The following is a 24,511-nucleotide window of genomic DNA, read 5'->3' as shown; positions in this document are numbered from 1 at the left end:
CATCCCTATTTTCATGAGTGAAATGTTGGAGGGGATGGAATAGGACGCCCCTATTTTCACGGGAGAAATGTTGGGAGGGGGTGGAATAGGACGTCCCTATTTTCACGGGAGAAATGTTGGAGGGGATGGAATAGGACGTCCCTATTTTCACGGGAGAAACGTTGGAGGGGATGGAATAGGACATCCCTATTTTCATGAGTGAAATGTTGGAGGGGATGGAATAGGACGCCCCTATTTTCACAGGAGAAATGTTGGGAGGGGGTGGAATAGGACGTCCCTATTTTCACGGGAGAAATGTTGGAGGGGATGGAATAGGATGCCCCTATTTTCACGGGAGAAATGTTGGGAGGGGGTGGAATAGGACGCCCCTATTTTCACGGGTGAAATGTTGGAGGGGATGGAATAGGACGCCCCTATTTTCACGGGTGAAATGTTGGAGGGGATGGAATAGGACGCCCCTATTTTCACGGGTGAAATGTTGGAGGGGATGGAATAGGACGCCCCTATTTTCACGGGTGAAATGTTGGAGGGGATGGAATAGGACACCCCTATTTTCACGGGGGACCTGGTGCCCAGTGGGCCGCTCCGTTTCTCAGATTTGGTCCCTGGGGCGAAAATGCCATTGATCTGACAGATGAGCTCAGTTCCTTCCTGGGGAGGGAGGAGGGTGCAGCCAAGAAAGTTCGCTATCTCCCACCCTGTTTTGCATCGTCCCAAACCCAGGTTGTAACCTTGAGAGAGAGCTACAAATGTGGAGCCTTTGGGGGGTGTGGTGTGGATGAAGCAGCTCTCCCCCTGCCCCCCCCCCCCGCTCAAAAGCGCCTCTCTCCGAGACAATGGCAGCCTTTTTCTGGTCCCTGACATAGGCCCTTTTCTTCTTCGCCTTTAGAAGCCGGCGAAGTTACAACATCAGCCGGATGCCAGCGCTGCCCGGCAGGGGTCCCCCTGGTAACCCGCTTCCTCCTCGAGCCACGAGGATGGGAGTCAGAGGGGGCAGCCAAAGTTGGGGAGGCTGCAAAGAACGCACCAACCTTTCCCTGTCCTTTGGCACTGCCAGTTAGAATGGAGCTGTGTAAACGGAGGTCTTTGGACCCCCAACAATCTGCACATCGGGTACCGTTTTGAGAACGCCGCATTCTCGAGCGGCTGAGCTCGGGAGACCGGCAGGGCTGGCGCCAGGCCTTGGCATGTTCCCATGGCGCACACACCACACCGTGGGGGCCCACCGAATCTCCCGTGACGCGAGAGAAGCGGCCCCTTGGAGATGGCCTTCAAGCTCTGGGAGCCTCCGAAAGCCACAGTGAGCGCTGGCCGCCTGCCCAAATCTACCTCCTCTTCTCTGGATTTGGGAGAGCGCAACGAGCTACTTCTCGTTTCAGGCGCGTTCTGAGAGGTCAATGCTTTTGTTTTGTTTTTTTTAAAAAAACCAAACATTTGGAATGGGCACCGTCCGGAGATCAAATGTCTCCCCGTCCCTTTATGTCAGGCATGTCCAAAGACCGGCCCGCAGGCCAAATCCTGCCCGCCGGTCTGTTTCATCCAGCCCCACAGGCAGTTGTGTGGGTGGTTTTCCCACTGGGTGGTTATGTGCTGTGTGCGCCCTGCTCTCTATCCTGGCTGCTGGTCTGCTCGCACAGGCGCCCAGCTTGTTCTCCTGGGGGCTCACTCTCCTGCTCTCCTGCCGCTCACCTGCCTCTCTATCCCTCGGGGAGCAACAACTTGGGGGCCATTCCTAAAAAAAAGGTCAACAATTATGGGGGAACAATTCCCAAAAAGTCAACAACTTTGGTGGGACCAATCCCAAGAAAAGATGAGCAACTTTGGGGTACCAATCCTTAAAAAGGGTAATCAACTATGGGGAAACAACCCCAAAAAAGGTCAACAATCCTAAGGAAAGGCAAACAACTTTGGCATAAAATCCTTTAAAAAGTTCAGCAGCTCTTCAATCCTAAATAAAGCTCAACCACTTTGGTTGGCCCTCAGGCATGTCCACTTCATCAAATCTGGCACTCTTTGAAAAAAGTTTGGACACCCCCTGCTTTAAGTCCTGCTACTCCATCAGTGCGAACGGAAATACAACGGACCTTTCCGTACCCTCCGGCATTTCTGCTATGAAAATAGGGGCATCCTGTTTAACAGTAATAATAATACTACTACTGATAATAATGATAATAATAATGATAATAATAAGCATAACCAGTGCTTTTTTTCATCCCCTCCAACATTTCCCCAATGAAAATAGGGACTTAGAATCATAGAGTTGGAAGAGACCACAAGGGCCATCCAGTCCAACCCCCTGCCGAGCCAGTTGGACTTCCTGTGGTCTAAACCCCTGAGCCTCTTGGGCTTGCCGATTAGAAGGTCGGCGGTTCAAATCCCTGCAACGGGGTGAGCTCCCGTTGCTCGGTCCCAGCTCCTGCCAACCTAGCAGTTGGGAAACACGTCAAAGTGCAAGTAGATAAATAGGTACCACTCTGGCGGGAAGATAAACGGCGTTTCCGTGTGCTGCTCTGGTTCGCCAGAAGCGGCTTAGTCATGCTGGCCACATGACCCGGAAGCTGTACACCGGCTCCCTCGGCCAGTAAAGCGAGATGAGCACTGCAACCCCAGAGTCGTCCGCGATTGGACCTAATGGTCAGGGATCCCTTTACCTTTACCTTTAAGGAAAAGCAGGATATTCCAGGATCAAATCAGAAACTAGGACGGCTTCTGTAAATATGGGACTGTCCCTGAGAAATAGGGACACTTGGAGGGTCTGGAATCCACCGGAAAAGGGGCATCATTAGGGGTCTTTTGCCTCCTGCCCCTTTCTCTCTCTCTCCCCCCCCCCATAATGACGCCCCTGTTTTCATCGGAGAAATGTTGGAAGGTATGCAATGCAGGGAGCCCAAAGCCAAGCGTCTCAACTGGCCCCGGTTTTCCGGATAATAAATCACCGCTCGTGATTCATGTCAACCCCCCCCCCCCGTGCTTTTGGCACTGGGCGCCCGTGGCTGAAGGCTCTCCCCCCCTCTGCTGTTTGCAGTACGCCATGTTCCTGTCCTCCCAAATCACCCATCCTGTGCAGATCTCACAACAAAGAGCGTGTTATGTTGTAGGAGGGTAGGAGGGGAAAGGGGACACACACACACACACAGAGACACACACACCGCAATTGTCTCGTAATGACCTGTTATCAACAGCTCAGGAGGACGGAGATTTGCACCCCGCTGGGCATGAGATGGGGGGCTGCCCAGGCGCCACAGGGTACCCTGCAGCCAGCACAAGCGCATTTAGAGACACGGGGAGGCAGAGGCTGTGTCTTACGGCTTTTTAACATGTGTTTGTGGGAAGGGGGGGGCCTGTCTAGCTCAGGGTTGTCTGGGTAGCAGCTTGCCCGAGTTTCAGACTCAGGTGCCTGTCCCAGCCTTTCCTGGTGATGCCAGGAACTGAGAGTTTCTGCCTGCAAAGCAAATGCCTAGCGGCTGAGTTACAGTCCTTCTCCAAGATCCTAGTCCTCATGGTGGGTTTAAAATAAGCACGTCTGCCTATTTTACTCTACAGGTTGCTAAACTCCTAACAGCCGTCCTCTCGTACAAGAGACGGAATGGAATAATAGCTGATTATTGGTAGCTATAAGAATTTTCTAAAATGACATCAGGTATTGATTTTAGCGTAGTGCCTAAATTTTAATCTTAATCTTTTCTTTTTTGAATTGTTAATATTTGTCCTTGTGAGCTGTGAATTGTGTTAGATTATTTGTGGCTTGTACGAGTCCGCTATTTGATTTGTTTTGTTTTGTTGTGTTTTATGATGGGCGTAAAGCCGAATAAACATCTTTGCTTTGCATGCCTGAATGGTCCTGAATGGGGCAACTGTGCCCCTGAAGGACCAGGTGTGCAGCCTGGGAGTCATTTTGGACTCACAGCCGTCCATGGAGGTGCAGGTCCAGTCTGTGTCCCGGGCAGCTGTTTACCAGGTCCATCTGGGACGCAGGATGAAACCCTCCCTGCCCACGGACTGTCTGGCCAGAGTGGTGCATGCTCTGGTTATCTCCCGCTTGGACTACTGCAATGCGCTCTCCGTGGGGCTACCTTTGGAGGTGACCCGGAAACTGCAACTAATCCAGAATGCGGCAGCCGGACTGGGAGTGGAGACCATATAACACCGGTCCTGAAAGACCTACATTGGCTCCCAGGACGTTTCCGAGCACATTTCAAAGTGTTGGCGCTGACCTTGAAAGCCCTAAATGACCTCAAAGGCCCAGTAGACCTGAAGGAGCGTCTCCACCCCCATCATTCAGCCTGGACACTGAGGTCCAGCTCCGAGGGCCTTCTGGCGGTTCCCTCCCTGCGAGAAGGGAGAAGCTATAGGGAACCAGGCAGAGGGCCTTCTCGGTGGTGGCGCTCTCCCTGTGGAACTCCCTCAGGGAGATAAACAACTACCTGACTTTTAGAAGTTACATAAACAACTTTTAGAAGTTAGATAAACAACTACCTGACTTTTAGAAGGTATCTGAAGCAGTGTGCATGCACACGAAAGCTCATACCTACGACAAACTTAGTTGGTCTCTCAGGTGCTACTGGAAGGATTTTTTTATTTTGTTTTGACTTTTAGAAGGTATCTGAAGGCAGCCCTCTTTGGGGAAGTTTTTAACCTTTGACGTTTTATTACGTTTATATACGTGTGGGAAGCCACCCGGACTGGCCGGGCCGACCCAGCCGGATGGGTGGGGAATAAATAATAAAATTATTACAGTCATGATTCGCCCTAGGTGGACAAGCTGAGGCATGCATAGATGTGATCTGCAACTGAGCTGCGTCCCTTTCACCTGCTCTGCGCTCAGGGCACCTTGTCGGTTGATATAACTCGGAATCGGCCAAACGAAGGCGCGCCCGGCCCCGTTTTGGCCCTGGCTGGCTGCCCGTACCTTGAAGCGCCCTTTCGGACGCCCCCTTTTTTTCCGATGCTCTCCGCTAGATACAGGCCCTTCACAACAAAGGAGAGGATTGTTTCGGAGGGAAAGGAAGGGCAGAGAGGAGAAGTGAAACAGTCAGGAGCAAGGAGTCTCCTGCCAGCTCCTTCTCCGTCCTGGGAATGAACGTGAGCCTCTGCCGAGGTCTGGCAAAAAGTGCGGAGGGAGGGAGGGAGGGAGGCGATCTTTGCAGGCTGTTCCGAAAAGGAGAGAGGGGGGGAGAAGCGGATCCTCACTTGGCAGGCAGGCGATGCGTTTGGAAGAGGTTCCTGCAGGCTTGGCCGCCAAAGGAATATTGTCTGCTTTTTCCATGTGGGGCCGGAATGAAGACATTTCCAGGGTTTAACTCCCCTTGTCCCAGCCGCCTCCGGAAATGCAAGAGAGGGTGGTTTTTCTTTGTGTTTTGCATTTTTGCATTTTTGCATACTAGTGGGGAAAGCGGTCTCCTTCACAGAGACCCTCTTTGGGTGTTGAAATATCAGCAGGGGATGGGGTGGGGAAGTGCAAATTTGGGGAGGTGTGATTCCGTTTGCATTTAACTAATTTCTCCTTTTGGAAACACGGCGCAAACTGGAACGGAACCGCGCTATGATATTCGTGCTTCTCCGAATTTTGCAAAGGAGTTCCTTCAGCCTTGCAATAATGAGTACAAAAATACGTAGATTAGGGGAAATGCACAAATCAGACGCCTCTTATGAGTCTTTTTTTTTTTAATGCCAACACTCCTAAAACAGGAGTTGCTTAAACAAATTCTTTACTTCCTTGACATCTGATGGGAGGGTGTTCCACAGGGCGGGCACCACCACCAAGAAGGCCCTCTGCCTGGTTCCCTGTAATCTCACTTCTCGCAGGGAGGGAACCGTCAGAAGACCCTCAGTGTTGGGGCTGAATGATGGAGGAGGAGATGCTCCTTCAGGGGCCATTTAGGGCTTCAAAGGTCAGCACCAACACTTTGAATTGTGCTCGGAAACGTCCTGGGAGTCAGTGAAGATCCTTTAGGACCAGTGTTATACGGTCCCGGCGGTCATATAACATCCTGTGGACTAGGATCTTGGAGAAGGACTGTAACTCAGCCGCAGGGCATCTGCTTCAGCCAACCTCCCAACCTCCTCCGTCTCGAGTGTTGCCTTTGTAGAACACAGCCGGGAGGAGCAGGCAAAGCTAGAAGGAGTGGGCTCTGCTCTGGCGCCCCCTGGTGTTGGGCTCCCTACGCTCTTGCCAATGGGCACCAGCCTCCACTTCCAAGGCCAGGCTCCTGCAAGATTTAACATACGTCCCAGTATGTTTCCGAGCACAATTCAAAGTGTTGGTGCTGACCTTGAAAGCCCTAAACAGCCCTGTAGACCTGAAGGAGCGTCTCCATCCCCATCGTTCAGCCCGGACACTGAGGTCCAACTCCCAGGGCCTTCTGGCGGTTCCCTCCCTGCAAGAAGCGAGGTTGCAGGGAACCAGGCAGAGGGCCTTCTCAGTGGTGGCACCCACCCTGTGGAACGCCCTCCTATCGGATGTCAACAACTATCAGACTTTTAGAAGACACCTGAAGGCACCCCTGTTTAGGGAATATTTTAATATTTAATGCTGTATTGTTTTTAACATTCGATTGGCAGCCACCCAGAGTGGCTGGGGAAACAGCCTGATGGGCGGGTCATAGATAATAATTTATTATTATTATTATATTATTAACGGGCCTGTCCCCTACCTCCTGTTTTCCCAGCGGGATTTTGATTTAACTAGGGTGATGGGTTAGCCTCTGCTGTTGGAGAGGAGGACAACAAAAGCATCCCTTGTTTGCGACACATTCTTGCCCTCATTTGGAGAGGGAAATCGAGCACGGAGCAGCCCTGAGAGGGATGGAATTTCTCTCCCGGTTGCAAACAATAACAAGATTCTTGTTGGAGGTTGAAGGCCTGGCTGGAGGGCTCCAGGAGCCCCAAAGAGGTCCCTTTCGGAGAGAATCGGTTTTCTGTATCTTCTTTGAGCTCTCTGCTCCCTCACTCTTGGGCTGGAAAAGGTTCCCTGGCCCTGGCGGGAGGAAAAAGCCACTTTGGTTCACCTTCAAAGGCAAACCCGTCGAATTTGCCTTTTCCGGAACGAAACAAGAACTGAAATATGTTGTTCTTGTTTAGTCGTTGCATCTCAGGACTTCCCACCCACCCCTTCCCCAGAGTCCCAATTTAAACATTTTAAAACTGCATCTTCTTCCAAACTCTACAGGTATAACTTCTATGTCAATCCGTATTTCCCATGATAATTGTTACACTACCTAAATCTGGAACTGACCACATATGAAAACAGGTGCCTTCTTTTTCTCTACATTTCTGGCAAGTATTTGTACATTTTTGCCAACTTTGTAGGAGTCAAATACCACTGGTACATCATTTTCAAATACTTTTCTTTCAGTGTACAACACGTCTGCACGACTTTTTGCCCCCCCCCCCTGCAGTGGACCCAAACCCTCCCAGTGTCCCTCTTTTCCAGGGAAAGCCCCGGATTCGGATTTATAGAAACCATCCTGGTTTTTTATTTGATCCCAGAATGTCCCACTTTGCCTTTGTTGTTGTTGTTGTTGTTGTTTAGTCGTGTCCGACTCTTCGTGACCCCATGGACCAGAGCACGCCAGGCACTCCTGGCTTCCACTGCCTCCCGCAGTTTGGTCAAACTCATGTTCGTAGCTTCGAGAACACTGTCCAACCATCTTGTCCTCTGTCGTCCCCTTCTCCTAGTGCCCTCCATCTTTCCCAACATCAGGGTCTTTTCCAAGGATTCTTCTCTTCTCATGAGGTGGCCAAAGTATTGGAGCCTCAGCTTCAGGATCTGTCCTTCCAGTGAGCACTCAGGGCTGATTTCCTCCAGAATGGATAGGTTTGATCTTCTTGCAATCCATGGGACTCTCAAGAGTCTCCTCCAGCACCATAATATGTCTGTGTAAAAGAACATTGTCAAGGTATCAATCCATTGGCAGGTTTTGACCGAGTTTCTGTGTATAAATTGGATAACTTTATAAAATTTAAATTAAGCTAAAAAAAATTCCTTCAGTAGCACCTTAAAGACCAACTAAGTTTTTATTTTGGTATGAGCTTTCGTGTGCATGCACACTTCTTCAGATGCACACGAAAGCTCATACCAAAATAAAAACTTAGTTGGTCTTTAAGGTGCTACTGAAGGAATTTTTTTATTTTACTTCGACCCAGACCAACACGGCTACCTACCTGTAACTTAAAGTAAGCTGAACAACATGGAGAAAATGAAGCTAAGTGCGTATTCAAGGAATCCAATTAGGGAACACAGTGTGAAGATCAGAGGTCACGTTAAATTCAATTAGAAAATTATGTACAAAACAAGCATCAATTAAGGAACGAATGGTTGTTCACATCTATTGAGTATTTCCTATATACAATTTCAAAACCATTCAAGCATTCAAAAAAGAGAGAGAGAGAACCGAAAGGCGTCCGCGCTTGGATTTTGCGACGTAGTTCTGCAACCGACCGATGTTTGCAAAAAAAAGAAAGTGCACAGCACATGTACGTCAGGGAAAATAACATACCCAAACTGGATTGTATTGCTGGGGAAATCCCGTTGTAGTTTGAAAAATTCATAAATAAAAGCTTTTTTCTTTTTAAAGGAAAAGTAACGCCCCTCCTCTTCTCATGGCCAAGGGGAAAATAAGAGGTGGGAGAGACTTTGTGGGAACTTTGGAAAGACTTCAGGGGCACCCCCACAGGAGTCTGTTTTAACTTTCGGGGGGGCCTGCCACTCACTTTTTTTCTCTCCCCCCCCCCCCCCGTTCCTCCTACCCTCCTTTCCACCTGCGATTTCAGGAGAAGAGGAAGCGCCAGGCGGAGATCGAAAACAAGAGGCGGCAGCTGGAAGACGACAGGCGTCAGTTGCAACACTTGAAGGTAGGAAGAGCTGCTGGCCTGCGGCTGGGAGGAATCAGGATCTGAACCCGGCCCCCCAAGAAATCAGGTGTTGTGTGGGGAGACACCTTGATAGATGGGGCTGCTTACTGTTTGCCAGAACTTGCTTAAGGTCATTTATATGCCTGTGTGCAAATTTGGAAAACGATCAAATGCAATAGAGAGAAGGGACACAGCTCAGTAGGGGGACACCTGCTTTAAATGCATAAGGTCTCGAGTTCAAATCCCAGCATTTCTACGGAGGGCTGGGGAGGATGCTGAGGTGGTACCGAGCTAGATAAGCATGAGGACTAGGATCTTCCGTTAGATTTTAGCGGAAGGGACTGTAGATCAGAGGAACGGAAGACGAACGTCAGGAGGTTCAGGGCAGACGGGGGGGGGAATCCTTCTTCACACAGCGTAGTGTTAAATTACGGAACTCCCCGATGCAGGAGGCAATGGCAGCCACCAACTTGGATGGCTTTGAAAGAGGTAAAGGTAAAGTTCCTTCTGACTGTTAGGTCCAGTCGCGAACGACTCTGGGGTTGCAGCGCTGTATCGGAGCTGTACGGGAGCCGGCGTACAGCTTCCAGGTCATGTGGCCAGCATGAATAAGCCGCTTCTGGCGAACCAGAGCAGCAACCGGAAACGCCGTTTACCTTCCCGCCGGAGCGGTACCTATTTATCTACTTGCACTTTGATGTGCTTTGGAACTGCTAGTTTGGCAGGAGTTGGGACCGAGCAACGGGAGCTCACCCCGTCGCAGGGATTCAAACCACCGACCTTCTGATCAGCAATCCCTAGGCTCTGTGGTTTAGACCACAGCGCCACCCGCGTTTATTATTATGCACAAATTCATGGAGTCCTGTTGATGCCTCTGCCTATCAGTTGCCGACGATCGCAAGTAGGGTTTAGTTGCCATTGGTGCTTTCGGTCCAGCAATGTTTATCTTAGTTTCTTAGGTTCAAAGATTGAGGTGTCTTTAGTTCATTGTGGAGGGTAAGCATTTTGAACGTTTTCAAGCCATCACTTTAAATGGTTTTTACCCATTTAACGACTTGGTTCTTTCTGCAAACCGCTTTGAGCTTTTCGTTGCGCACGGCACGGAAGCGATTGCAAAATATGCTTAAAAAAACAACAACGGAACCTCGGTTTTCGAATGTAAGCCGTTCCAGAAGAGCACCGACTCCCGGAACGTCCGAAAACTGAAAGCGAAAGCCTCAATGCAATAAGGGAAACTCGAAACGTTCGAAAACCGAAGCGGTTCCTTCCGGGTTCTCGGCGTCCGGAAGCCAAAACGTTTGTCGGCGGAGACGTTCGGCAACTGAGGTTCCACTGTAATGCTAAATAATGCTTTAAATAAATAAAAATGCAATGATAACAACAATAACCCAGTCGACCCCTTGGGGTCCCTTCTAAGTTCTACGACTCTACGATTCTTTCCTTTGCCTCCTCTGCGTTGCTTCCCAGTCAAAGACCCTGAGGGAAAGATGGTTGCTCGACGGAGCCCCTTCGTCCACAGCCGAGGAAGGCGATGCCTTGAAAAAGCAAATGCAGGACGACGATATGAAGGCCAAGGAGCTCGAAGAAAGCATCCAGAGGTAAGGGCTCAGGTGTGTTTTGTCGGCTGCATGCGTGGCCAAGCGAAGACCCAGCGGGGGCTCCTGTGCCGAAATCTTCAGATCTGGGCTTAACGCTCTTACTGCAGTTATAGGAATTCTAAGGTCTTATATATAAAAAATAAATGTTCATAAATGTACAAGGCAAACACATACATAAGTATATAAACCACGTGTCTGATATAGTACAGGAGAGCAATCCTGAAGCCATTTTTACTCTCCCAAACTGAATCATAGAGTTGGAAGAGACCACAAGGGCCATCCAGTCCAACCCCCTGCCGAGCAGGAAACACCATCAAAGCATTCTTGACATATGCCTGTCAAGCCTCTGCTTAAAGACCTCCACAGAAGGAGACTCCACCACACTCCTTGGCAGCAAATTCCACTGTCGAACAGCTCTTACTGTCAGGAAGTTCTTCCTAATGTTTAGGTGGAAGATTCTTTCTTGTAGTTTGAATCCGTTGCTCCGTGTCTGCTTCTCTGGAGCAGCAGAAAACAACCTTTCTCCCTCCTCTATATGGCATCCTTTTATATATTTGAACATGGCTATCATATCACCCCTTAACCTTCTCTTCTCCAGGCTAAACATACCCAGCTCCCTAAGCCGTTCCTCATAAGGCATCATTTCCAGGCCTTTGACCATTTTGGTTGCCCTCTTCTGGACACGTTCCAGCTTGTCAGTATCCTTCTTGAACTGTGGTGCGCAGAACTGGACACAGTACTCCAGGTGAGGTCTGACCAGAGCAGAATACAGTGGTACTATTACTTCCCTAGATCTAGATGCTATACTCCTATTGATGCAACCCAGAATTGCATTGGCTTTTTTAGCTGCTGCATCACACTGTTGACTCATGTCAAGTTTGTGGTCTACCAAGACTCCTAGATCCTTTTCACATGTACTGCTCTCAAGCCAGGTGTCTCCCATCCTGTATTTGTGCCTTTCAACTGCAAGGAGGAAGGAGATGGGGAAAGCTTTCCAATGGTCTTTGGACTGTAGGGGCTTAAACCTCCTTTTTCAAATACAGTCTGGCAAGTATCTGTGAAGCTGAGCACACTCTCAATATGAGTAAGAGATTCAGGAACTAAGTTTTGACCATCTGCAAGGAATGGCCAGGCTACCCAGAAAAGGCAATTGATAAGGTATGATCAGGTATCCTGGCATACAGAAGAGAAGCAACACACTCCCCCTTCTCTATCCAGTATATTCAATTAATTGCTGAAGAAGGAGAGAGAGAGAGAGAGAGAGAGAGAGAGAGAGAGAGAGAGAGAGAGAGAGAGAGAGATGTATATTATTATCATCACAAATTAAATAGGAACCTTTGGGGATTACTTTGCATTTTATTTCATGCATTGTAAAACCCTTTTCCGTTCTTTTATTTCCTGTTGCAAAAATGAAATTCATGAAGGAAGCTCGTTCTCATACTGGGATTGTTTTTCTCCCAGCGCTCACGAAGCTCATTTCGGAAAGCGGTCAGTCCCAGTTCTAAAGACCCTCCGAGAGCCCCTATTTTCCAGGGACAATCCCGGGGTGACCCAGTTACTCAGTGGGACTTCGTTCTGAGTAAATAAATAAATAAAAATGCTCAGGATTGCAGCGTACGGCTGCCCAGCCTCGACCCAGTTACCTGGGAGTAAGCTGCATTGAACACAGTGGGACTTCTGAGTAGACAATGGAAGGCCCGGAGAAAATCAAAGTTGTGTTTTCAGCTGAATTTGGGGGAGCATCCCTTGCGTGGAACTATTTCCGTTGGCTTCTTTGAAAACAGCTGGAAGTCTGCAAATTTTGATTTGCAATGGGGGGTTTGGATCATTTCGATTGCAACTGATTATTATTATTATTATTATTATTATTATTATTATTATTATTATTAATCCAGCTGAGTTTCATTCTAAACTGCACAGTTTATAAAGCAAAGGGAAGTGGAGAGAGACCCGTTTGCTGCCTTTAGAAGTGGCAGGAGATGTACTGCCCCACTGTTATAAGAAAAACACTGCTCCCTTTCCATTATGGGGTATCTATAAGAGCCCTTATAGAGTCTTTCTCTATTGGTAAGAGAAAACAGCAGAGGCCAACCAGAGAATATTGAGAAGCAAAGCAGCTAGTAAGCCTGATCTTTATTAAACTGTTGCAACAGGGTCCCCCGCTCACCCCACACAGGGAGGGAGGAGAGGAACCCTGAACATTGGTGTGCAAGCTCTTATACAGACATTTGAAATTGCCTCCCCTGTAGCTCAAGACCACCCCCGAAAACATCATACATACATCACAGAAAGAGGGGGTCCCCAGCAGAAATGAGAGCGTGTTGCTTCTCTCCTGTCTGCCAGGATATCTGATCATACCTTATCAATTGCCTTTTCTGGGTAGCCTGGCCATTCCTTGGAGATGGCAAATAGTTCTCCTATGCATATTGATAGTGTGTTCAGCTTCACAGATACTTGCCAGACTGTATTTGAAAAGGGAGGTGTGTAAGCCCCTACAGTCCAAAGACCATTGGAAAGCTTTCCCCATTTCCTTCCTTTTTGCAGATAGTTGAGGTCAATTTGGGAGAGTCAAAATGGCTTCAGGATTGCTCTCCTGTACTATTTCAGACACGTGGTTGATATACTCATGCATGTGTGTTTGCCTTGTACATTTATGAACGTTTGTTTTATACAGTTGTGCCTCGCTTAACGAATGCCCCGCTTAGCGAAATTTCCGCTCAACGAAATGATTTTTCGAGCGGAGCTTGCCTCGCTAGACGAATGCGTTTTACGAAAAATTCGTCTAGCGAATCGCGGTTTCCCATAGGAATGCATTGAAATTCAATTAATGCGTTCCTATGGGCCAAAAAAAAAATCAAAAAAAGTTCAATGCATTCCTATGGGATTCGCTAGATGAATTTTTCGCTATAAGAAAAGACCCGTGGAATGAATTAATTTCGTCTAGCGAGGCACCACTGTATATATATATAAGACCTTAGAATTCCTATAACAGGGAGTTGGATCATTTCGAATGGCAGATTATGATGATGATGATTTATCCGGATGAGTTCATTCCAAGCTGCAGAGTTTATAAAGCAAAGGGAAGGCAGAGAGAGAGAGAGAGACCCGTTTGCTGCCTTTAGTAGTCACAGGAGATGCATTGCCCTAGGAAGACACACATATGCCGGCCGCTGTGTTTCGTACGGCAGACTCCTCTGGGGGAAATTGCCTCTCCTTGAGAACAGAGCGTCACTGGCAAGACGTCCGTGTCTCTGTTCCAGGCTGCACCTCTTCCTTTGGCAAGGGCCTAACCTCGGTCCGCATTTCAGGAGGCCAAAAGAAAGGGAAAGGTTTGGAGAGGTTATGTAAACCCAGGAAACAGTCTCTTTCCAAGGATGAGCAACCCCTCCCCTCCCCTCCCTCTGGAGCCGGTCTCTTCCCACCTTCTCCTGCTCAGATCACAGAAAGGGATCCTGGCAGGCAGCGGATTCACAAGCCATCTCTGCTTTCTGAAGAGACAGCCAGTAGCTGTTCCTCGCCTCCTGCCTCCAGGTCTCCCGTGCGAGACAATCCCTTTGTTGAGTCTTTTCAAAGTTTGCACGGGGATAAAACGAGCCTGGTGGTCATTGCGGCCAGAAGCGAATCTCTGCAAAGGTTCCTTTTCGGTTTGGAGGAAAGGCAAGTTCGTGGAATCATAAAATATAATAATATTAATAATAATAATATTTGTACCCCACCCATCTGGCTGGGTTTCCCCAGCCACTCTGGGCGGTTCTAACAGAAGATTAAAAATAGAATCAAACATTTAAAATTTCCCTAAACAGGGCTGCCTTCAGATGTCTTCTAAAAGTCAGATAGTTGTTTGTCTCCTTGACATCTGATGGGAGGGTGTTCCACAGGGCGGGCACCACCACCGAGAAGGCCCTCTGCCTGGTTCCCTGTAGCTTCACTTCTCACAGGGAGGGAACTGCCGGAAGGCCCTTGGGAGATGGACCCCAGTGTCCGGGGTGGAGATGCTCCTTCAGGGATACCGGGCTGAGGCTGTTTAGGGCTTTCAGGGTCAGTACCAACACTTTGAATTGTGCTCATAAACATCCTGGGAGCCAATGTAGGTCTTTCAGGACCGGTGTTATATGGTCTCTGTGGCCGCTCCCAGTCCCCAGTCTAGCTGCCGCATTCTGGATTAGTTGCAGTTTCTGGGTCACCTTCCAAGGCAGCCCCACATAGAACGCATTGCAGTAGTCCAAGCGGGAGATAACCAGAGCATGCACCACTCTGGCCAGACAGTCTGCAGGCAGGGAGGGTCTCATCCTGCAGACCAGATGGAGCTGGTAGAGAGCCGCCCCGGACACAGAATTGACCTGCGCCTCCATGGACAGCTGGGAGTCCAAAATGACTCTCCCCTCCCTCCCAGAGAGTCCTCTAGTCCAAGCCTTGCGATACAGGAATCTCAGCCAAAGCATCCGTGGCGGAGTTAAGAGTAGACGCATTGGAAGCTGGTCAGATTATGCACAGCCTCCAAGGAAAGATGGTCCCTGCTTCTGTGAACCCTGGGAGATTCGGGGCAGATGGAAGGAAGGACTTATTCGCAGAGTTAACTGTGGAACTCACTGCCACAGGAAGCAGGGTTGAGCGTCCGTTCGGACTGCGTCGAAAGAGGATTGGGAAATTCATGGAGGAGGAGGAGGAGGAGGAGGAGGAGGAGGAGGAGGGTATCCATAGCTACTACTCTCTGCCTCGGGGCTATGGATTTGAGCCCCAGGTTGGGCAAAACGGTTTGACTAGAACTAAACAACCCCTGGGTTCTACGATGGTGGTTGGAGGCAGCAAATGCTTCTGGGTACCAGGTTGCCGGACGAGGCGGGCTACTGGCCTGATCCCACAGGCCCTCTTTTGGAATAGGCTTTGCGTATTTACATAAAAGCTAAACATATAAGCTAAACATTCTATAGCTTAGGGCCCCACTCTCTAAGGGGGGGGGACTGGATGTACATCTCCAAAATATAAGATAAAAAACAAAACCCTAATGCCGTTTCCCTCTTCCAGGTTGGAGAAGGAGCTGGAGCAACTTGAAAACGGGATCTCGGCATCGTCCACCAAAGAAAATATGGCTGAGGAGATGCGGGGGGTGGGCAAGGAGGACAAGGCCCCTCGCACACCGAAGGTAAGAAGCAGTCCTTCTCCCCCCCCCCCGCTCTCTTTCTCTCTCAGCCTGAGAATGTTGTTGTTGTTGTTGTTAGTGTTGTTAGTGTTGTTAGTGTTAGTGTTAGTGTTGGAAGCCGCCCAGAGGGGCTGGGGCAGGTATATAGGTAAAGGGACCCCTGACCGACTCTGGGGTTGCGGCACTCATCTCGCTTTACTGGCCGAGGGAGCCGGCGTATAGCTTCCAGGTCATGTGGCCAGCATGACAAGGCCGCTTCTGGCGAACCAGAGCAGCGCACGGAAACGCCGTTTACCTTCCTGCCGGAGCGGTCCCTATTTATCTACTTGCACTTTGACGTGCTTTCAAACTGCTAGGTGGGCAGGAGCTGGGAGCATAGTACTACAGCTACCGTACTACCGTGTTTCTCCTAAAATAAGACGTGCCTATAAAATAAGCCATGGCACGATTTTCTAAAGGCAAAAAAATATAAGACATCCCCCCAAAATAAGACGTATTGTTTGTGGTAGGAGCAGGTCTGCATGGGGCTGATGCAGTGCGCGCCTCGCCGAGCCACGACTGGGTCGGGACTTGGCGCGCGGCGCGCTGCTGTCTTTGCCGGGTCCCGCTGGGTCGGGACTCGGCATGGCGCGCGCTGCTGTCTTTGCCGGGTCCCGCTCAGTCGGGGCTCGACGCAGCGCGCGCTGCTGTCCTTGCCGGCTCCCGCTCGAGCCCCGACCCAGCGGCGGCCCGGCGGGGAGGGAGGCGGCGGCGGCGGAAGAGGACGATGAGCGGCGGCCGGCGGAAGGAGGAGCCGACGTCGCACCCGCAGCAGCACCTGGTGGCCAGCGGCGGCGGCGCCTTGAAGGGCTCGCTGTGGGGCAAAGCGCTGCGGAGCAACTCCGCCTGGGAGGACAAGGTGAGGCCTAGGCCGGGCCACGCTACCTCGGCGGCGGGGAGCGTAGGCCCCGTGGGAGCCCCTTGGCATGGAGGAGCTGCGTTGGCCGGAGCCTCGGCTGCGGCGATTCCAGGGGCATCTGTGACGTCGGCTGCGGCAGCGGCGGGCTGAGCCTCCCAGGGTAGTAGCGGGACCTGCTCTGCTTCCTTCCCGACAGGACTCCTGAGGTCCGCCCATCGGAGCCGAGTGCGAGGGGGGGATCCTGACTCCCGAGATTAATGCTGAGTCCTTACGCCCCCAAACCCACAGCTGGTTACTCCCCCCATCACCGCCACCTGTCATTTCAGAAATACAATTTATCCAGTTGAATATATATATATATATATTTCAAGTAGCTTTTCGGAGTAAATATCGCTACAAGGTGGCTTATAATAAACACAGCGTGCAGAATAGTAAAAGCGGGGGGAGCCAAATCACATCTCTCCCTAGTTCTAACACTTGACTGTCAGGACTCAAAGTCCGTGGTGGTTAAACAAATGGGAGCTGGAAATCCTTTCCTGTCAATTTCAGATTGCTCTTCCGTTATTCTGTAGGACTGAGCGGGACCCGGCAAAGGCACCAGTGTGCGCTGCGCCGAGCCCCGACCCAGCAAAACTCTCTGAAAGCTTAATACCGGTAAAAAGTAAAGAAGCTTAAAATAATAATAATAAGACACCCCCTGAAAATAAGCCGTGGTGTGTTTTTTGGGCGGAAAAATAAATATAAGACGTGTCTTATTTGAGGAGAAACATGGTATGTGTGTTGGAAGCCACCCAGAGTGGCTGGGGCAGGTACAAATCTGTTTATATATAAAAAAATCTCAGCCTGGCCCACCTCACAGGGTTGTGTGACCTAGGCCGCCTCAAATTCAGCAGAGGGAGCTGGTCTGGCTCCCGTGTTTAAACTTTGATATATTCAATATAACCTGTTTATTAAGGTATTTCTGTTAGAGTAGGTGATGCTTTGATAATATCAATGTTTCAAGTTCTTGGTATCAATCTAGCATGTTTCCTTTTAATTGTTGAATGATTCTGTGTACATTGCGGCAGCCCTTGGCTATGTGCAATAAAACGGACTGATTTTATATATCTATATATCCTCCTCTTAATGTCTGCTCTCTTTTTCCACAGACTCCCCTAGGCTCAGCCAAAGGTAGGTACCATTGTTTGTTTGTTTGCATCTACACCCTTGTGCAAACTAATTGAAACAAACCATGAATTTAGCACAGTAGTTTATTGTACAAAATTGACATGTACATGTACAAAACTCACATAAGCGCATGTTCATCACGCATTTGACCTCCGCTCTTTTTAAGCAGCATTTGAACACCCTTTGGCATGGAGTCTAACTAGTTTTGAACAGTCCCTGTTGATTTTCGGATCCCTGTACCACGCTCGAATCAGCGCCTAAAGGTGCTTCTCCATAATAATGATAATGATAATAATGATAATGATAATAACTTATTATTCATACCCCACCCATCTGGCTGGGTTTCCATAGTCGTACAGTCCGCAGCAAGGAGGCGACTTTTGCATAAAAGGTAAAGGGACCCCTGACCATTAGGTCCAGTCGTGACCGACTCTGGGGTTGCGCGCTCATCTCGCATTATTGGCCGAGGGAGCCGGCGTATAGCTTCCAGGTCATGTGGCCAGCATGACAAAGCCGCTTCTGGAAAACCAGAGCAGCACATGGAAACGCCGTTTACCTTCCCACTGGAGCGGTTCCTATTTATCTACTTGCATTTTGATGTGCTTTCGAACTGCTAGGTTGGCAGGAGCTGGGACCAAGCAACGGGAGCTCACCCCGTCACAAGGATTCGAACCGCCGACCTTCTGATCAGCAAGTCCTAGGCTCAGTGGTTTAACCACAGCGCCACCTGGACTTTTGCATATGGCCCACAAATTCTCCATGGGATTGACATCCGGGGAATTCCCTGGCCAACCGAGTACCTGTATTTGCTGATCTGCCTTGAATTCCTTCCCCACTTCCGACGTGTGACGGGGCTAGGTCCTGTTGCAATATCCCAGTACCGGCAGGATACCTCTTCCCCAGCTCTGGAACAACTCTCTTTCGTAGAACCTCAATACAGTGGTACCTCGGGTTGCGGACCCGATCCATTCCGGGGTGCTGTTCGCACCCTGAAGAGTCCGCAACCCGAGCGGCGCTTCTGGGGGGGGGGGGCGGTTTGAAAATGAGCTATAACATTGGAGCAGGGAGCAGAGTTTGGTGCTGGTAACACCGAGGTTGCGGATTCGAATCCCTGAGTGTTTGATGGATTTCTGTATTTTAGAATTTCTGTTTTTTTGGAAGCCGCCCAGAGTGGCTGGGGGAACCCAGCCAGATGGGCGGGGTATAAATAATAAATTATTATTATTATTATTATTATTATTATTATTATTATTATTATTATTATTACTGAGTGGCACGGCAGCCTCGCAAGGGAGTTGGACTGGATGACCCCCGGGGTTCCCTTCCTACTCGACAGTTCTGTGATTCTATGATTCTAACTCCCTCCTCCCCCCCCCAACCCTTCTCCTCCTCCTTCTTGCCCCCCAAGTGGAGAACAGAGCCTCCAACAGCCCTGTAAAAGTGGTGGAAGGCGGTGGGATGATGAAGGCAGGTACGTCGGATCGTGGCTTCTTGCTCTTATGGGTGCATTAATCCTTTAAGCCCTTGCCCCCCCCAAAAAAATGGGGCGGCCAGGGGACAACGACAAGCCTCTCTGCCTGACTGTAGCAGCATGCTGCTTCCGCCTGCTTCCGCTGGGAGTCGGGTGGGGTGGCCTAACTATCTCGGGGGAACCGCCTCCTTTGGGGGGGGCGAACCCCACATGGCTTAATTGATGGGTTAGAGCAGTGGTGGATTTACGTGTAAGCTCAACAAGCTGTAGCTTAGGGCCCCACTCTCTTGGGGGGGCCCAAAAAAAATTTAAAGGAAAAAAATACATTTCCAAATTATTAATCTATCTATCTATCTATCTATCTATCTATCTATCTATCTATCTATCTATCTATCTATGCCAGTGTTGGATTGATGTATAAGCTCAACAAGCTCTAGCTTAGGGCCCCACTCTCTTTGGGGGCCCCGCAAAAAATTTAAAGGTAAAAACAACAACTGGATGTACATTTCCGAAATATAAGATAAAAATAAAATAAAATAAAATAAAACCTACATCCGGCAACAGCGTTTTGTATTGTGTAGGCTCCTGTGACGTAAGTCATGGGTCCCGCCTGCTAGCCTGCTCCCTCAAATATCCCTGGTTTGCTCCTTTCCATATATAGGGTGCTGACATTCTGCATGGACTGGTTGCAGGGCAACATGCGCAAATGGCTTGAGATACCTATGAGGTCCATCAATGACCATATAGCATATATTCAACACAAAAAAAAAACAGTGACCATTTGTTGTTGACAAAGGGCAGCTGGACATATAAAGGACCCCATTACCTTCAGGAGTTTAGGGCCTCATCAAACCTAAATCCGGCCCTGGGTTAGAGAGCGCCATGCTTGAACTCAAGACCGAATCCTGCACTCGAGAATTGCTGTGTCCATTTCCCCCTCCTGCTTGCTTCCAGGCTAGTGTTCGTTCTCTCTCTCTCTCTCTCTCTCTCTCTCTCTCTCTCTCTCTCTCTCTCTCTCTCTCTCTCTCTCTCTTTATTTGTACCTGGCAGCTTCCAGCATACACGAAACCATTATAAAAACATTAAACATTAAAAACTTCCCTGTGCAAATCTCTCTCTCTCTCTCTCTCTCTCTCTCTCTCTCCAGTTGCGATCGAAAATATTCCACCCTCATTGCATATCAGAACCGTTATCCGAATTTACAGGCTTTTTTCGGCTGTTTGCGCAGAGTAAATCGAACCGGAGCAATTGAAATAGCTGTTGCCTTTTCAGCTGAATTTGGGGAGCCACCTGAAGCGTCCGTTGTGTTATTTCAACGGCTTTTCGATCTGCCCCCCCCAAAAAAACGTTCCTCATTTGCCCTAGTCTTGCAGTTCTTAACTTTCTGTTCCCATTCCACCCAGCCCAGATCTTGCAAAATAGCTCTTCCCTCTGTGCTTGAACCAAACATGTGAGCAGCAGTGCCTCTGAGCAAGCGCAGAGTGCTTTTTCTTCACTGCCGTCACTGTGGGGTTTTTTTTGGGGGGGGTGACGTTTGGCATGGCAAAGGGGAGACTTCCAAGACGTTCAGTTTGAACATCAGTCCACAATTTCTCCTCTCGCTCTCTCCAAACAAACAAACCAACGGGGAAGTGCTCATCGTAGGATCTAATTGGGATTTTTTGAATAAATAGATTTGCATTTGTTCTAATTGCGGGAAATAATTGGGGTTTTAAAATTGAATTAATTAAACAAACAGATTTGCATCCGTTTCGCTCCGGCTGCAGAAACCCCAATTGGAAGCTCCAGATAAAATCAATTTGCGTTATTTCAGCCGCCCCGCGGAATCGAAAGGGGGAAGAGTTAGATAAGCGCTAACACATTCTAGGTTACAGGAAATGACATTAAGGGAGACGAGATGCACTGGGTGATAGTCTAACGCCGAGGTTTAATTGGCAGCTTCGGAGAAATAGATCTGCCTTCTTTAATTCCGACTGCAGAACTTAATGGTTTTGTTTTGTTTTGAATAGATAAAGAGTTGAAGAATGGATTTCACCTAGAATTTACCGACTCAAGGCGTGGAGTTGTACCCTACCTAGAGTAGACCTGTTTATATAAATGAGACGAAGTACATCATGCTGGGTGTCTACTCTGAGTAGAGAGTATGGGAGAAATGTTGGAGGGGATGGAATAGGACGTCCTTATTTTCATGGGAGAAATGTTGGAGGGGATGGAAAAGGACGTCCCTATTATCACGGGAGAAGCGTTGGAGGGGATGGAATAGGATGTCCCTCTTTTCACGGGAGAAATGTTGGAGGGGATGTAATAGGATGTCCCTATTTTCATGGGAGAAACGTTGGAGGGGATGGAATAGGACGTCCCTATTTTCACGGGAGAAACGTTGGAGGGGATGGAATAGGACGTCCCTATTTTCACAGGAGAAACATTGGAGGGGATGGAATAGGACGTCCCTATTTTCACGGGAGAAACGTTGGAGGGGATGGAATAGGACGTCCCTATTTTCATGGGAGAAATGTTGGAGGGGATGGAATAGGACGTCCCTATTTTCATGGGAGAAATGTTGGCGGGGATGGAAAAGGACGTCCCTATTTTCACGGGAGAAGCGTTGGAGGGGATGGAATAGGACATCCCTCTTTTCACGGGAGAAATGTTGGAGGGGATGGAATAGGACGTCCCTCTTTTCACGGGAGAAATGTTGGAGGGGATGAAATAGGACGTCCCTATTTTCTCTATGTTGGAAGGTATAGGCTATCATTTGCAGGCAGCTCCTACTGGAGCGAATTTTGCAAGCGGCATTCACAGTCCTCTTAATATATAAATGAAGATGAGGGTTGAAAGCATCCTCACTCACCTTGAGCCTCGAGCTCCTCACTAGCCGCCTGGGGGAGGGGCAGGCAAACCCAGAAACTTCAGGCCAGCCCTGGAGCTCTGGCATGCAGACCATGGGCGGGGTGGGGGGTGGGGGTAACAGAACGGGTAGGAAATGAAATTGGCTGGTTCATCCCTCACTCACTCCTTCCTGGGGAGCAGCTTTGCCTTCCTGAATTGCCACCGGTTTCAAAGGTCAGAGAAGACCTTCCGCAAGGTCGAAGCATCCTAAAAGCAGTTGACCCCCCCCCCTCCCCAAAGAGGACTGTTGCCCATTAACCACAGCAGAGTTGTCACGAGCCAAAAAAAATAGAAATCAAAAAGCCCTCTCAGCAAGGGGCTCGGCTCGATTGGTTTCCATGCCGCGGGCTGAAATGTCATTTATATAACCCCGTTCGGCGCAAATGCAATTTGCTTTGTAAAGATCAGGTATCGTAAAGAACAGGAATAACATTCTGGGCCCGCGTTGCACGTTTTAGCACAAGTATTAAGACATATATGTTGGTGCCCGGCTGTTTTGGGGCTCTATTATTATTATTATTAATAATACCCTCCAACATTTCTCCAATGAAAATAGTGATTAGTGATTAGTGAAACATTTCTCCAATGAAAATAGTGATTAGTGAATAGTGAAACTAGTGAATAGTGATGAGTCCATCATGATGATGGCGGTGATGATAATTATCTTATTTATACTGACCCTGGGCAGCTTCTGACATATATAAATTCTGTGAACCACCCCAAGGCGGTATATAAATTCAATTAACAACAACACCACAAAATATTTTAAAAACATTAAAAGTTTCAACATTTTTAACATGTACAGTCAAAACACAATTTCCTCTTTTCTCTTATTCTTGACAACTCCCCCCCCCCGGTTTTCCACGAAGTTCTTCTTTCACACCCCTTCTGTCTTCCATCTTATCTCTTCATAGCCACAATATTATAAGCTAATTCTTTCCGTCTCTCGTTGCTCGGATCCTGCTGGCGAATTCGTCACCCTGCAACATTTCTTTTAAATAGTCCAAAAAAGGCCTCCGTTTTTCCGCTCGTCATTGGATTATCTTAATGTCGCCAGTTATCTGACTTAACTGTTCTTCGTGGTTTGGAGAAACCTGTTTCTTCCATTTCTGCACATACAAAACCCTAGCTGTTGTTGTCACATCACATAAACAACTTTAACATTTGCTGCGGGAAGGGGGGGGTTTCCGCCCCAGATAATCCCTAACAGACTCCCAAGAAAGCCCTCTGCCTGATTCTCTGTAATGTAATTTTATCATTTATACTGGGTTTCCCTAAACAGGGCTGCCTTCAGGTGTCTTCTAAGAGTCAGAGAGTTGTTTATTTCCTTGACATCTGATGGGAGGGCGCCACCACCGAGAAGGCCCTCTGCCTGGTTCCCTGCAACCTCACTTCTCTCAGGGAGGGAACCGCCAGAAGGTCCATGGGAGAGGGACCCCGGTGTCCGGGCTGAACGATGGGAGTGGAGACGCTCCTTCAGGTATACTTGGCCGAGGCCGTTTAGGGCTTTAAAGGTCAGCGCCAACACTTTGAACATCTTGCCTTTCTCTTGTGCATGACGCCATTCATTTCTGCCCCCCTTGCAAGGAATCCTGCCTTCCAGACTAAGAAGCCACAGCACAAAAGGAAAATGGGCCGGGGCAGGAGGAGGGGAAAAAAACCCCCATACATATAAAGCACTCAGCCTTCCCCACAAAGCATTCTGGAAACTGAAGTTTACCCCTCTTGACGGCTCCCATTGCCAGCACCCTTGGCAGACTACAGTTCCCAGCATGCTTTGGGGGAAGTGGCGCGTCGTCCGTCCTGGGTTCTTCGCCACTTCCGTACCTGGTGCAATCTCCCGGCGGCACTTATTTCGGTTTCCTCCTTTCCGTCTTGATATTCTCTGTCCTAGGGAAGGCAGACCCAACTTCCAAACCCCACTATATTTTTAAACTTATTTAAAAACATATTACAGACGGCTGGTCTGCTAGGGAGCTCAGCCTGTCCCCCAGCTGCCTGCCATCTTGAACGCAACAACTAGCCCAGGGCGGGGCTCTGACCGGCAGCCCCCTTCCCTTCGGTCTCAGAGTTTCCTCTTGCAGAACTGAGCTGGGAAGATTGGGGGGGGGGGGGCAAAGCTAGAATCACTCTGGCGCCACCTGCTGTCGGGCTCCTCACCAATGGCAAATATATATACAGTGGTACCTTGGTTCTCAAACTTAATCCGTTCTGGAAGTCTGTTCCAAAACCAAAGCATTCCAAAACCAAGGCGCGGTTTCCCGTGGAAGTAAGGCAAAATGGATTCATCCGTTCCAGACTTTTAAAAACAACCCCTAAAACAGCAATTGAACATGAATTTTACTATCTAATGAGACCATTGATCCATAAAACGAAAGCAAGAATCAATGTTGTTGTTGTTTAGTCGTTTAGTCGTGTCCGACTCTTCGTGACCCCATGGACCATAGCACGCCAGGCACTCCTGTCTTGCACTGCCTCCCGCAGTTTGGTCAAAC

General features: G+C 49.0%; 1 protein-coding gene across 4 annotated transcripts in view; it reads left to right on the top strand.

Annotated features, from left to right (window-relative positions):
- PALM (paralemmin) overlaps nucleotides 1–24,511 on the top strand; it is a 63,681-nt gene that overhangs the window by 28,081 nt on the left and 11,089 nt on the right. For 2 of the 4 annotated variants that reach the window (XM_088673096.1, XM_035119796.3), the window contains exons 3-7: nucleotides 8,773–8,853; nucleotides 10,321–10,451; nucleotides 15,477–15,594; nucleotides 17,638–17,659; nucleotides 19,065–19,127. In XM_088673096.1, coding sequence (XP_088529222.1) covers nucleotides 8,773–8,853; nucleotides 10,321–10,451; nucleotides 15,477–15,594; nucleotides 17,638–17,659; nucleotides 19,065–19,127 — 415 coding nt within the window. The remainder of the gene's footprint in view (nucleotides 1–8,772; nucleotides 8,854–10,320; nucleotides 10,452–15,476; nucleotides 15,595–17,637; nucleotides 17,660–19,064; nucleotides 19,128–24,511) is intronic. The other 2 variants (XM_035119797.3, XM_060275293.2) reach the window with 1 other exon arrangement.

The sequence above is a fragment of the Zootoca vivipara genome, chromosome 6 (assembly GCF_965207765.1).
Source record: "Zootoca vivipara chromosome 6, rZooViv2.hap1.1, whole genome shotgun sequence".
Classification (NCBI taxonomy): domain Eukaryota; kingdom Metazoa; phylum Chordata; class Lepidosauria; order Squamata; family Lacertidae; genus Zootoca; species Zootoca vivipara.
The sequence above is the reverse complement of the archived record's forward strand: the minus strand, read 5'-3'. Positions and strand labels throughout refer to the sequence as shown.